This window comes from Mustela nigripes, chromosome 16 (genome assembly GCF_022355385.1).
Source record: "Mustela nigripes isolate SB6536 chromosome 16, MUSNIG.SB6536, whole genome shotgun sequence".
NCBI lineage: Eukaryota > Metazoa > Chordata > Mammalia > Carnivora > Mustelidae > Mustela > Mustela nigripes.
In genome coordinates, this window is record NC_081572.1 from 37,334,200 (window position 1) to 37,349,440 (window position 15,241).

At 42.6% G+C, this 15,241-nt stretch overlaps 1 protein-coding gene and 1 pseudogene across 3 annotated transcripts in view; both read left to right on the plus strand.

Moving 5' to 3' along the window:
• LOC132003229 (ATP synthase subunit alpha, mitochondrial-like) overlaps positions 1–3,348 on the plus strand; it is a 4,722-nt pseudogene extending 1,374 nt beyond the window's left edge.
• Positions 3,349–4,526: 1,178 nt separating this feature from the next.
• Positions 4,527–15,241, plus strand: part of RFFL (ring finger and FYVE like domain containing E3 ubiquitin protein ligase) — a 66,030-nt gene continuing 55,315 nt past the window's right edge. Inside the window, exon 1 of one of the 3 annotated variants that reach the window (XM_059379399.1) lies at positions 4,527–4,742. Coding sequence is in view for 1 of the 3 variants with exons in the window: in XM_059379397.1 (XP_059235380.1) it covers positions 5,076–5,097 (22 nt within the window). In the remaining 2 variants the exon portion in view is untranslated. Of the gene's footprint in view, positions 4,743–4,856; positions 5,098–15,241 lie in introns of those variants that run through there. The other 2 variants (XM_059379398.1, XM_059379397.1) reach the window with 2 other exon arrangements.

Genomic DNA, 15,241 nt, shown 5'->3' on the forward strand with positions numbered 1-15,241 from the left:
TTTTTTTTTTTTTTTTTTTTTTTTTTTTACTGCTGCATAGGACTTCATAGTATGGCTGTTCACGCAACTAGTCCCCTATAGATAGACATTTGGTTCGTTTCCAATCTTTTTGCTGTAAAAATAGTGCTGAAGGGAATATCTTTGTACATATGTATTAAAAATTTGTTGTCGTTCATTATGAGCTCATTCCCGTGTGTAATTTAAAAAGCAAAACAAACAAACAATTCACAAAACCAAGCTCATAAATATAGAGAACAGACTAGTACTTACAAGAGGCAGGGTTTAGGGGGTGGGTAAAATGGACAAAGGAAATAAAAAAGTACAGACTTACAGTAATAAGATAAATACGTCACGGCAATGTAATTTGCAGCATGGTGACTATAGTTAATAATACTATATTGCATATATGAAAGTTGCTAAGAGACTAAATCACATCACAAGAAAAAAATTCTGGAACTATGAATGGTGATGGTTGTTAACTAAACATTGTGGTGATCATTTCACAATGCATACTAATATGGAATCATGTTGTATACCTAAAACTAGTATAATGTTGTATGTCAATTATACCAATAAAAAAAAATAAAAAAGTTTTACTGGTGTTATCTTTGGGGTAGATTCTTAGAAATGGGATTTCCTAAAAATGGAGGAGAGGTAATAGCTATAGATCAAAAGAAATTTAAGAGATGAGGGTGCCTGGGTGGCTCAGTGGGTTAAAGCCTCTTCCTTTGGCTCAAGTCATGATCCCACAGTCCTGGGATCAAGCCCCACATCAGGCTCTTTGCTCAGCGAGGAGCCTGTTTCCCTCTCTCTCTGCCTGCCTCTCTGCCTACTTGTGATCTCTGTCTGTCAAATAAATAAATAAAATATTTAAAAAATAAAAAAAAATAAATTTAAGAGATATAACAGAAACTATAGATGATTTTGATTGAATCCTGCTATGAAAAAATGAGCTATTTATAACATTTTGAGAACATGGGTAAATTTAAATATAGAATGGGTATAAGATAAAATTAGGGAATTATTTTTGTGTTGTGATAGTACCATTGTGTCTAGATAGGAGAATGCCATTTTTTTTTTAGACGTGTAAAGTATTTTGGCATAACATGTCATTGTGTGTGACACTTACTTTGAAACAGCTCAATCATCATAATAAAAAATATAGATAGCTAAAGCAATAAAGTTAATATGACAAAATGTAAATATTAACAGTGGTTGACTCAAAGGAGTTCATTGTACCATTTTTCCTACCTTTTATATGTTTTAAATTTCTTGATTAAAAAGTTAAAAATTAGAAAAATCATAGGGGCTCCTGGGTGAGCCAGTTCGTTGAGCATCTGACTCTTGATTTTGGCTCAGGTCAGGATCTCATGGGTCATGAGATCAAGCCCTGCATCTGGCTCTGCACTTGGCAGGGAGTCTGCTTGAAGATTCTCTCCCTCTATCTCTCCCCCAAATCACGCATGTGCACACATTTCTCAAATAAAATAAATCTTTAAAGAATATATATAGGGGTGCCTGGGTGGCTCAGTGGGTTAAAGCCTCTGCCCTCGGCTCAAGTCATGATCCCAGGGTCCTGGGATCGAGCCCTGCATCGGGCTCTCTGCTTCATGGGAGCCTGCTTCCTCCTCTCTCTCTGCCTGACTCTCTTGACTACTTGTGATCTCTGTCAAATAAATAAATAAAATATTAAAAAAAAAGAATATATATAAAATTGTCTTGTCTTTCGAATGAATTATTGTTTTTATTCTTATGTTGTGACTTTCCTTATCCATAATAAGAATTTTTTCTCAAAACTGTATTTTGTCTAATACTAATATAATTATCTCATTATACTAGTATACTATCTCAGAATACTAGTGTAATTTCTTTAGGTTAATATTTGTTTGGGAGTTGGTTCAGAGGCTGCAGCTAGAGAGGAACGACCTGGGGAGAGCTCTAAAGATGCTATCTGGGGATGCCTGGCTGGCTCAGTAGGAAGAACATGTGACTCTTAATCTTGGGGAAGTGAGTTTGAGCCCCACTAGAAAAATACCAAATTAGCTTTAAGAAAAAAAAATGTTGTCTATGCACATGGCCTTTGGCTGTGGCTTTCATCTTCTCTCAGAAGGCTGGTGTGGTCTCCAGAAATGCTTGGCAATCATCCTTAATTGTCACAAGGAACCTCCCTGTCTCTAGCATCTGTCCTCAGAAGACTGGTACCGCTGGGGTGTCCTCTGTTTTTGAAGAGTGTATTCTTGGAGTTAATACCTCTAGTGACCTTGAAGAGACTGAATGTCTCTTAAGTATTGGTGATGGTATTGTTCAAATACATGGGCTGAGAAATGTCCAAGCAGAAGAAAGGGTAGAGTTTTCTTCCAAGCTTGAAGTGTATGTGTCTGAACTTGGAACTTGATAATGTTGGTGGTGGTGTGTTCGGAAATGAAAACTAAGGAAGGAGATACTCTGAAGAGGACAGGAGCCACTGTGGATGTTTTCGTTGGTGAGAAGCTGTTGGCTCATGTAGAAGGTGCCATTGGTAATTGGTTCCAAGAGCCATAGACAAGTTGGCCTAAAAGCACCTGGGATTATTCCTCCAATCTGCAGGAACCAGTTCAGGCTGGCATTAAGGCTGTGGATAGCTTGGAGCCAATTGATCCTGGTCAACCTGAGCTGTTTAATGTTGGCCAATGGACTTGCAAAACATCAAAGATTGACATAATCATTAACCAGAAATGTTTCATGATGGATCTGATGAAAAGAAGAAGCTGTACTGTATCTACATTGCTATTGGTCCAAAGAGATCCACTGTTCCACTGTTGGTAAAGAGACTTACAGATACTATGAAGGGCACCATTGTGGTTTCAGCTGCTGCTACCGATTCTGCCCCACATCAGTACCTGACTCCTTATTCTGGCTCTTTAGGAAAATATTTTAAGGATAATGGCAAACATGAGTTATCCAAACGGTCTGTTGCTTATTGTCACATCTCTGCTGCCCATGAAGACTATCCTGGTGATGTGTTCTACCTACACTCCCATCTTTTGGAGAGAGCAGCCCAAATGAATGATTCTTTTGGTAGCGGCTCTTAACTGCTTTACCACTCATGGAAACACAGCTGGTGGTGTGTTTGCTTATGAGCCAATGAATGTCATTTCCATCCCTGATGGACAGATCATCTTGGAAACAGAAATGTTCTACAAAATTATCTGCCTTACCATCAATATTGGTTTGTCTGTGTCCTTTGTCAGATCTGCTGCCCAAACCAGGGCCATGAAGTAGGTGTCAGGTACCATGAAGCTGGAATTGGCTCTTAATTGTGAAGTTGCTGCCTTTGCCTGATTCAGTTCTGAACTCCACAATTCTTGAGTCATGACGTCCATCTGAATGTCTGAAGCATTCAGACATACTGCTGTGGCTACTGAGGAACAAGGGGCTCTTATCTTTCCTGATGTAAGGAATAGCTTGATAAACTGGAGCTGTTTCTATTTAATTATTTCTTGGCTGGAGTATTTAAAACCAAATTTTATTTTATTTATTTATTTATTTATTCTTAAAAGATTTTATGTATTTATTTGACAGAGAGAAATCACAAGTAGATGGAGAGGCAGGCAGAGAGAGAGAGGGAAACAGGCTCCCTGCTGAGCAGAGAGCCCAATGCGGGGCTCGATCCCAGGACCCTGAGATCATGACCTGAGCCGAAGGCAGTGGCTTAACCCACTGAGCCACCCAGGCGCCCCTTACTAAGCACTTCTATGTGCATTAGCTCATTTAATTCTCTTACTACCCTGCCCCCTAACAAACATTCCAATTGTTTAGGAGATGAGGAAGCTAGCTAGAGCTCAGAGGGATTAAGTATCTGCTGAAAGGTACACAACTGATGAATGTCCAGAGTGGGCTCCTAAGCACAGAAGGCCTTCTTCTGAGCAGTTTCCTCACCCTCCTAAGGTTAAACTAGCTAACCCTGGGGGTTTAGACCCCCAGGAAATGCTAGATGATGGAGGTGCCAGCGAGTGAGAGGGACAAGCATGAGTCTTACACATCTGGCTTCTATTACCTCCCAGCTAAGGGACCTTGAAAAAGCTAGTGAACCCTAATGGGCGTGGGTTCCTTCCATTGTAATCTGGGGAACCCTCACCTGCTTATAGCATTGTTGGGAGGAACAATGAGATATCCAAGCGAGGCAACTCGCAAATTCTTACAACGAAACGAGTCCAGGATGTTAAGGGACTCGCTCAAGGCCACCAAGTTGGACCACCACCTAGCTGAGCCACGGACCTGGACTCCTGCTCCTCTTGCAGTGTCCGGTGACCCAGACAACGAGGCGCGCGGGAACCCTGACACTAGGGAACCGACGCCTCCGCCGCGGGGCTCAAGTTCAGAGGAGGCATGCCCCGCCTCCGGTAGCCTCAGCTCCGCCAGGGGGCGCACGCGGAGGCCACGCTCTAGCCCGCCGCGCGCCTTGCCCTTCTCTATGGTGGGTCGGGCACGGCGGGAGCGGAGGCGCGCTCCCGGGAGGGGCGGGGCCGCGCTGGGGGCGGAGCCGCGCGAGGGGCGGGAGCGGCCGGGCCGGGCGCCTGGCGATGGGTGGGGGGGCCAACTTCCTGGGGCCGCCCGTGAGGATGTCGCGACCGCCCCCGGGTGCCCCGCAGCCCCGGAGACGCTGCCGCTGCGGAGCCTGGAGCCCCCCTGCCTGAGGCGGCCCGGATTCGGCCCCTCCCCTCCCAGGTGAGGACCGCCGGGCGGGCGGGCGGCCGCGGCAGGTGAGGAGGCGGCGGCGGCGGCCCTGGGATACGCGAGGTGCCCGGCCTGGGTGGGGTCCTGGGGGAGGTCGGGGTGGGAGGGCTACTCGGCTTCGGGTCTCGCCCGGCTGTGTTCCGGAGGCGCCTCCTGTATGCGGGGCGCGGCCTGGGGCTCTCCCTGCCTCGCTCGAAGTCTCCGCATCCGGGGCCGCTCGCACCTGTCCCATTACAAGTACCTTCAAAGAAAGCATTTCACCTGTGGGGGCAGTAACCCGAGACAGGTGTCTTCAAGTAGCTCCAGAGGCCTTAAAGACCGGCAGGTTCAGCTGGCTTGTGGGGGAAAGATGCCTCTCTATGGCAGAGGAAACTGAGTCAGGTACGCGGCGGCCTGGTGCCCTCTCTAAAGGACCTCGTTTGTCCCTGCTTCCTAGTGGAGGAGCCCTTGAGGCTCGTTGGAAGGAGGCGGCTGGAGTTCGGAGGCTTGGTGAAGAAGTTTGGGAATGTGCTTCCCCCCACCCCTCCGCCCACTCTTCCCTCTAGGGATTTGCCCTCCGTTTATTTGGGTTGATGGGTGAGGTCGCCGCTGGCCGGGACGGAGAAGGGAAGTGGGGCCTCTGCCGCGGGCTGCCCCTGAGACATTTGACCAGGCGTAGGGAAGTATATGGCTAGACCAGAGGAGTCGGAGCATGGCAGACATCTGTCTGCTCAGAGCTTGGTTTTGAGCTGGCAGAATATTATCAACAACGGCGTATTTTCTCCTTTTTGTTGGCCTGTCGTCTGTTCTGGTGGGAGAAAACTGCTTGTGTAATCAAGGAAGATTCTATCAAGCTCCTCCCAGTCTACCTCAGGGAAGAATTACTGTTAGCTTGGAAATAGGGCTTTACCCACAACTGTCACTTTGTACCTTGGCTAAAGGCCACAGTGACCAAATGAATAATCATTCGCAGGTGCATGTGGCCTTCTAAGAAAGCAGGGAGTTCCTTATTCATTCCCTTACAGCTGGTTTGGAGAATAGGGAAGACTTCCCGTCACTCCTGTTGCTACAGCCGTCTGAAACTTGTGATTTTCCCGGTGACAGTCCAGGTTACTGAAATGCGGCCAAAGCTGTCTATTTGTTGAGCCGTTTTTCTAGGACTGGGAATAGGCAGGGGGCACGGTGCTTTGCTGTGTCAGAGTTCCAGGGTTGGGAGTTGCAGTGTTATTTCTTTCCTGATCAGGCGATTTCAGGTTTGACAACTTTATCCTTTTTTCCTGATTGCATTTTCTTTCACATTCAAGGAAACAGGTGATGGCAGGTATTTCTAAAATGTTATGGCATATTTCTTAATAAGTACAATTCATAAACCACAGTTTAGTTAGAGGTGTCATTTTCTAAAGTTTGGAAATTGTGTATAAGAATTGCAGATTGATGTGTCAGGGCTGTTTAATAACTTAATAACTTGATTTAAAAAAATAAAAAGATTTTATTTACTTACTCATCAGAGAGAGAGTGAGAACAAGCAGCGTGTGGCAGGCAGAGGGAGAAGCAAGGAGCCCGAAGCAGGACTTGAGTCCAGGACCCTGGGATCAAAACTTGGACCAAAGGCAGCCGCTTAACTGACTGAGCCACCCAGGCGCCCCGAATAACTTTATTGTGTTCGAAGAAAATTTCCATGTAATCTAGGACACAAACGCATGTGCATGCGTGCACGTGTGCACACACACACACACACACACACACACACTCTTTAATGTCTATATCTAGTTACAAAGATCAGCCCACTAAAAACTATCAAATTGGTCAGGTAGACAGCTGTTATTCTGACTTTACACTGGGATCAAGGGCTTTAAATCCTCTAAATTGACTTAACCAACTGCTAAAATAATATGCACAGAAAAAGAGCTGTTTGCCGATTAGAAATTAATTTGTTTTTAATCTTTCTTTCCCATGACCAAGCTGGGTGACATAACTAACTGCTTAGCACCATCTAATAGGAATGCATCTTTAAGGCCTTTTAAGATAGTATTGGAAAAAGCATTTTCAGTTTTCAGAATTTAAAAAGCCGAAACAGCAAAAATAACAAAAAAGGCACAATTTCTTCCCTCCTTACTTGTTTACTGTGATGTTTAATATAGCCACACCCACCTATACGCGTATTGTGCCTTTCCAGGACTTCTTGGAAACACAGATAGAAACCTAAGGAACATTAGGGGGACTGATTTCCACCTTGCTTTTTATTCTTATGACAGAACCTTAGTACTGCTATTGTTTTAATGGTAGATTAGAGACTTTTATATCAAACTTTACTGGCCATAGTGTTTATGTTTTGGGATGAAAGTTTTAACTTCTGCACCACGGAATCTCATCACCCCTGCGATACAGAACTAAGTCATAACTTAGAGTTTAATGAGAATACATAGTTTAAATTGCTGTTGGTGAAGTCTCAAGGGACCAGCTGCTTCATCGTTCTTATTGTTTGGTAATGATTACTGGTTATTATTTTTGTTCGGTTATTGGTTATTGGTCGTGGTTACTTGTGTTTATGTAAGAAAGAGTTTGGCAATTATAAGGACAATCTGCTTTTTTATTACCTCTTTTTTTTTTTTTGTCTATTTTTTTAACTGAAGTGTAGTGGACACACAAGGACAGTCTTTTTATATACAAACACGTGAACTCCTCTTCCTTCAGTAGGGAAATTGGTCATTTTCTTGTACTGTGACTTTATATTAACAACAGAGTTTTAAATAGGACTTTTACCAGGACGTGAAAGCCATCCCAGGTAGGGAGGAATCATAGGCCTCAGCTCTCCCAGTTTCCGGGATTTATCGGTTGCCATGGTTAGGACAATGGTTTTATCTAATCCTATAATGCCACTCTTAGTTTAAACCCATTATCTTCCTTTCTCTTAATTAAGATGGTCATGATGTTTCTTTGCTCTCTCTTCTACTACAGGTTGAGTGCTCCACATTTTTGATGCATCTGGCTTGTTAACATTCTGAATTGTAGCTAAACAGTTGGCTGAGAGAATCCGATTGCGTGGATTCAAACATTTTCCTTTTTTCAAAGCAAGCCTAAAACCTTATGTTTCCTCTGGGGGAAAAGCAGCTTTTTGGATCTGATAGAAAAACCAAAGCTGGTTTTTCCAGCTTTGTACCAGCTCACAAAATCTTAACCTTTCCCTTCTGGTTGTGCCAGTATAGTGGCTGGTCACCAGTAGTGAATGATCCACCACAGATTTTGGGAGTTTCTGAGGTCTTCTTTATTCCGTGCAGCTTTTGGCCTTTTTAGTGTGTTTTATTGCAAGGAGTTCCCAAAAGCCAGCTTTTACTTGAAAGCTGCAGTTCACAGCTGAGTTACTACCGGGTTTTTTAAAAGTACAGATTTCCCAGCCCCACCTCCTGGAGATTTGATTGAGGAGATAAGTGATGACCAAGAATCTACATTTTGAAAACTACTCTGCCCTCTATTTCCAAAAAGCTCCCCAAGTGATTCTGCTCTGCAGCCAGGTTTGAGAGCCACTGTTGCATTGCTTTGAAATTCTTTATAAATGGTTGTCCCTTTTAAAAGCATCATTATGTTATCCAGGATGTTTGATTTGCTAGAATAGCCCATTTCCTAGTCATGAAGAGCTTTTATAACTTTTATGTAAATTACTTTACAGAGAGCACTCGTTACATTAGGGCATTAAACTTGGGACAAGCCTAACAGTTTAGAAATCGACAAACCCAGTTTTGGATCCCAGCTTTCCTGCTTCCTGGCCATGCTACCTCAGGCCCCCTTCCTTAATCTCTGTCCGCTTCATTTTCTTCATCGCCCAGATGAAAATAATACCTAGCAGGATTGTTAGGTGGATTAAAAGAGAGAAAAATACATTCTTTGTACATTGCAGGCGACTCCATGAATGTTTGGTGCTACTTTGTGCTAGGATTTTTATTCCAAAGGCTGAAGACGTCTTTCTAAATCTGACTTTCTCTGTAGGTCTTTCAAGGAATATCTACTCCATCAGCTCTTTCAGAGTCTATCAAAGAGTGAGGGCTGAAGTTGGGAGCTGCACGATAGGGGATGAGAGAGCACTAGGACCCTCAAAAATGTTTTTAGAGGGGCATCTGGGTGGCTCAATTGGTTAAAGCCTCTGCCTTTGGCTCAGGTCATGGTCTCAGGGTCCTGGGATCGAGCCCCTCATCGGGCTCTCTGCTCCTCGGGGAGCCTGCTTCCTCCTCTCTGCCTGCCTCTCTGACTACCTGTGATCTCTGTCTATCAAATAAATAAAATCTTTTAAAAAATGTTTTTAGAATGAGTGGCGTGTAGGTATCTATCCAGAGTTACTGTCTGCAGGAATGAATTAATAACCTCCGAATTCAGCCCTGTGTATCTGTCCATCTGGGTGGTAGCCCGGGCACTCCCATCAGGCCAGGAGGCTCTAAGGGTGGCCTCGTGAAACAGCTGACATCCATTTCTTTCCTTATCTTCCTTCCTCCCTTTTGGTCTCTTGTTTCTCTTTCCCTCCCTCCTCCCTTCCAGTTTTTCAAAGTGCCCTTCCTTTTTCGACTTGCCAGTCATGTCACAATAATCACGGGCCAGGCCCCTGAAACTGCAGGCTAAAAGAGGTTGCTGGTTGCTAACACCTGTCTCCCAGCTAAATGAATAGGCCCTTTTGTGGGCAGGGTGTTTAAAAAGCTGATTAGTACAATGCTGGCTTAAAGGACCTATTAATGATACAGCATATGTAAATCAGAGAGTGATTTAAAACCATTTGAGAGATTTATTTCTTAGACTAGATATTTATTTTTTATATTGAATTATGATGTTTGTTGAAATTTTATATCTTAGGCATGAATCTGTTTATTGCCCAAACAGACTAATTTTTGTCATTTGATTGGGGATCATTTATATTCTAAAGAAGTTCCTACCCTTAAGGGCCTTTGTATTGTTCAGCAAATGTCTAACTAGTGTGTAATACAATTAAAGTTTTGTTCACTGCGCTGCTGACATAATTAGTTTAATTTCTGCTCCTTATATATTTCTCTTGGCAGCTGGGAAATTAAAATACTAGATGCTACATAAAACTGCTTTTTTGAGGGGGTGATTTTACTGTCAGTTGAATGGACTTAGGCCCCAGGGTACATTTTTTTTAAGATGTCTTATTCAACCTTTCTTTAATAGTCTTCTTTCTCTCCATAGAATTAATGTATTAAGACACAAAATTGGCTATTTAAGCATTCAGAAGAGACAATGTTTGGCCTTTACCCCGTGATGATATTTTTCCCTCCATCTCTTTGGAGGCAATGTGTGTAATTTTTGAAACCTGTAAGTATATTACACTTACATGAGGATGTGAAGTTTTGCAAAGACTGGAGAACAGAGTGCTTTTCTCTGATAAGGTGTATTATGTAATTCCTTCCCCAAATCACTGCCCTGTTCTTTTTAGATCATAGCATTTGCAGACCTGATGTGAGCGTGGAAAGCTGTGATGCTTAGCAAATCCTCTGCACAATTTCTCTGTGATACATTTCACAGAAATGGCTCTAAGTCTTCAGGAACAAGAAATTTCTCTCAAGGAGACTTTACATTTAATTACTCTAATCCGCACTTCATATCCTGCAGGATTCTTGGAGAGATTCTCACCAGGCTGCCGATTTCGCAGAGTCATAGCTTATGCAGGTTTTTCTCTCTTAAGGCTTCCAGTCTTTTTTTTTTTTTTTAATGGAAAGTGACCTTGGTCTGGTAATTTCTCCATTGTCCTCCCCTATAAAAAGATAAGCAAAACCGTCTTGCTCCCTCAGCAGCCTTTTTCAGCAGCCGCCCCTCGTGCTGCTCATGAACTCCTAAAAAAATTTTGTTGAGCAAGTGTTACTTGACTTTTAAAAGTTGGCCTTCTCCGGTGCTGCTGGTCAGGCCTCCATCTCCCAGTTTAACGTGCTCAGACTTTTTCTGGAATTGCATATCAAGCAAGGATTTCATTGTCTCTAGGTTGTGCAGTGGTCAGGGCTCCCTGGGACAGCCGTTTGTTTCCATCAGGCCAGTTCTAAAAGTATGGGAAGCACACCCTCACTTGAACTACCAGAAGCCAGTCTGATTGCTGAAGACATTTTAACTGCCTTGATCCTCTTTAAAGAAATGCTGCTTAGTCATCCTGAAACTTAGAGGAAGGTGGGCCAACTGGAGGCTCTGCAGGGCTCTGAGTGGTTAAATGTAATTGGTTAGTAATCAGCACCATTGTTTGTTTGCAACTGCTGGATTATGTTAAAAGACTTGCAAGAAAAAAAAAAGCTTTTCTTAAGTAAATGTGGAGTAGTCCTCTCCCTCCTCGTCCTCTTACGTTTTATTCTTCATTTGCTTTGGAAAATCTTTCAGTTTCAGTCCAGATCACATGCATACAGACTTAAGGCACACGAATCAATATATTTGATCCTCAATACATAGGAAAGTGTGTTTGTCGTCCCTCCAGGATTAGGATTTTCTGTGAATCTTTCCCTTCTTCTGCTGCTGCTGCTTTTTTTTTTTTTTTTTTTTTAAACGATTAAGACATCTGCTTGAGAACCAACCCTCATCCTGTTCTGCTTCCAGCCTTTCCCTAGGTCTTGAGTCAGTGGAGCCACAATGAATTAATTATACTTCCTCTGGACCATGCTAAATTATTATTTTACATGGTGTGGAATAAGATAAACCAGAGCATACGCCTTTATTCGAAAATGCTGGACAAAAGGAGCATTCTAGTTCGGAGAAAGAGAGCAGAGTGTTTTCTAGGGCTGGCTTTAGCAGGAGTGGGTCAGCTGAAGTTCAGCTGGTTGGAGCAATCTGCAGTCAGAGATGGTTCTAGGAAGAGGGAATTGTTTTGGAACTGTTTTTGCAAATTAGCAGCCGTTGTTTGGGCATTTTGGATTTTTCAGAGGGGCGAAAAGGGAGAGTTAAGGGCAAAGGCTAATATTTTGTACAGTGGGCAGGAGGTGGGGAGGAATAATGCAGATGCTTGGACTTACCCAGTCCACAGTGGAAAATTCTTAGTTTTTCAGTTTCTCTCACATCTGTCTACCTCTGTTTCTACCTTTGGGGCACTACTTGATTCAGGTACCATTCTTACTGATGGAAGAGTTTGCTTAGTTATTCTCAGTGAGAGCTGAAATTTACCTTCACTAGTGTTTGCTATGGAACAGGTAGGTAGAGGGGTGCCAGAATATTCCCAGAGAGTTGGACAGAGGCCACTCCACCTTCCTTACTGCCCTCACCATATAGTTGGACCCAGTACTCCTGGTGACTCTGAATCATCCATCCCCACGCCCACTGGTAGGGTTCAGTGTTCCTAACTCTGGATTGTTGACATAGTTGCAGACCGGCAGCTTGATGAATAGCAACAGTGAACTAACCAGTTTATGGAGGACATAAAAACCGTAGTAATTCTGCTTCACCTCTAGATGATCTTCATCAGATTCCTAAATTTTATTTATTTGATAAAACTTTTCATATAAGAAATGAACATGTCTTTTTTTTTTTTTAAGATTTTATTTGTTTATTTGACAGACAGATATCACAATTAGGCAGAGAGGCAGGCAGAGAGAGAGGGGTGGGAAGCAGGCTCCCCGTGAAGCAGAAAGCCCGATGCTGAGCTCAATCCCAGGACCCTGGCATCATGACCTGAGCCGAAGGCAGAGGCTTTAACCCATGAGCCACCCAGTCGCCCTTGAACATGTTTCTTGTACTATGAAAACTAATACTAAAAAGGAAGATACATTTGCAATTGTATCTCAGTTGGTTTTTATTTGAGATGCATGCTGTCCACACCTGCACTGTTACTTGTGGAAAAGCTCACAAACCACATCCTGAGATCTTTCTCCAAACATAAAAAAGAAGCCACTGGTTTTATTCGGAAGGGATTGATACAGAACTCAAGAGTTCTGAATATCATGTCAAGAAAGCAGTTTTTGATGCCACAGAATGCAAATACTTGGCTGTATTTTGATTTACATTTGGTCTTAAACCAAACTTTTTTTTTTTAAACCTTTTTGCCCAATGTGGGGCTCGAATTCACAACCTTGAAAGCAAGAGCTGCACACCACTGACTGAGCCAACCAGACACCCTTGCCCAATGCCATTTTTTTTTTAAATGGGGAAAATTTGGGTCACCTGACTGACTTGATCTCTTAATCTTGGGTTCATGAGTTCGAGCCCTACCTTGGGTGTAGAGATTACAAAAAAATAATAATAATAAATAGGGGCCCCTGGGTTGCTCAGTCAGCTGAGTGACCCACTTTTGATTTTGGCTCCGGTAATGATCTCAGGGTCCTGAGACCCCTCTGCGGCTCTGTGCTGAGCAGGGAGTCTGAGATTCTCAGTCTTCTGCATGCATGCACTCTCTCTAAAATAAAAAAAGCCTTTAAAAATTAATAAACTTAATAAGATGGGGGAAAGTTGAAATTTGTTGTTACATATCACAGATACTATAAAAGCATGTTAAAATATCTTTCTCTAAGTTTTAATACCCTGCTTTAAAAATATTCTTTATCTAAGATAATTTTTTAAATCAGGGATTACATACAATTTATGACCTTTTTTTTATTCCTAGAAAGCATTGGTAACATGATCTATTGTGGATCTCAAATTTTAGCATGCGCCAGAATCTCCTGAACACTTGTTAAAAAATCCAGTTTCCTGATTCCTGTCCTACGCCTAGAGAATCAAGAGCATTGGGATGGAAATTTGGGATTCTGATGGCAACAATCACGATGATGGTGATGATAATGTTGAGAAACCCCCAAATTCAGAAATTTGGGGCCTGCCTTTATTTTGCAGAGGAGGGATTTAAGGCACTTTGAACAGCATTGTTCTGGGTGGTTCTGAGGACACTGAGATCATTTTCTTCCTTATGCTACCTGTAAATGAAGCAACCAGCTGAGGACTCCCATTCCTACTTGGGGAGAGAATTTCCATGGCCTGGTGATTTACTAGATCACAACCATAATTTTTACTACTTGGAGATTAGGTGAGGGATGTTTACCTTTAATATGCTTAAGAATAAGTCAATAGAACTTACCTTTGGTGCCTGTATCAGGAGTATTTTAGTATTTGACTAAATACTAAAAAGGAGTTTTCAACTTCTTGGCCTTTACTCACTGCTAATAAAGCCGCTTAAAGGTAGAAGACAAATAAAATTTGGGGACATACAGTTTTGTTTTTTCTTTTGAGACACTGAAGTTTGTGTTTGCTTTATAGAAGCCTTTTATAAGTAGTCTGGGAACAAGTATTAGTAGTTTGTGTTGCTGTAATGTCAAAACAAATGTTGAAACAGAGCAAAGGGGGGAATATCTGCAGGCTTTGCATCCTGGTTTAATTGCTTAGTTGGATAAAATGTCAAACTTGATAGATTATTGGAGCTGTTATTTTGGTGGTTAAACAAAAATGAAACTGTTGTGGGTTTTCGCAAAGAACACTGCTCCCTGTGTCTGGGCTTTGCGCTGGAGAAAGTTTCAATTGTTCGGAAGCAATACTCCTTAGAAAATGCAGCTTCTGTGGTTCCTAGCACAGCTGTCTAAATTACCAGCTCTACGGGGGCCTTTGGACAAGCATTGTTGAACACTTTTGGAAACAATTTATGTTTCTGGTTCCAAAATGTCTGTGGTTGTTCCCTGAATATTTGGGAAGCCTTGAAGTGGAGAAAGGTATGGCATTGTGTATAGATTATTGAAGTCAAAACTTTTTTTTTTAAGTGTCTGTAGAACAAACTCCCATCTTTGTGCCTGCTGCGGGGTGTGGGTTTGGGCTGTTTAGAGGATATTGACTCCCTGGGCCTGCCTTCCCCAGTTAGTGCCTGTTCTGGAGGATGGCACTGCTGTCAGGCTGTGGACCAGCCTACAGAGATCGTCGGTTAGTATGACCTTGATGAGGAAAGAAGGATGGGGAACATGAGTGAGGGTACAGATGTTTCTGAAAGTCTGTGACTGCTGTGTGACGCCTTGAATTTTCACTTTGAACATTTCATTTGGTAAAGGATATTATAAAACTGCCTTTACAAAACAGTCCCTATTGAAATCATATGTTGCCCATGGGAGTTTGGGAAGCCTTAGGCGTGCTCCGCAGGGTTTATTTTACTCATTCCATTGTGTAAAAAGATACTTTTTTCTGAATGGGATTGTATGCATTCTTTGGTGCAAGTGAGGCGAAAGCTTCTTTGTGTCTAAAAGTAGGAGAGAGTTTTGTGTAGGACTGACAATTCTTTTGCTGTGTGATACTTGTCTTTGCGCCATATTTTATCTGTATAAAAATTACCAACAGTCATGTACTGGCCAGGTGCAGGGACTTGCCTGTAAGAACTTATTTCATCCTCCTAACAGTTTTATGAAGTGTAGGTACTAGTATTTGTGTTCCACAGATGTGAAAACACTGCACAGAGAAGTTAAGTGATAGGCCTAAGGTCACACAGTGTTGGAACCTTCTGGCCGTTAAAGCCAAACTCTCAACCACCAAGGCTCCAATGGCTTTACACTCTACTGGCTTGCCTATGATGATGACTTTTCAGAGTAGGTCTTCAGAAGTAGATTCCAGTTCG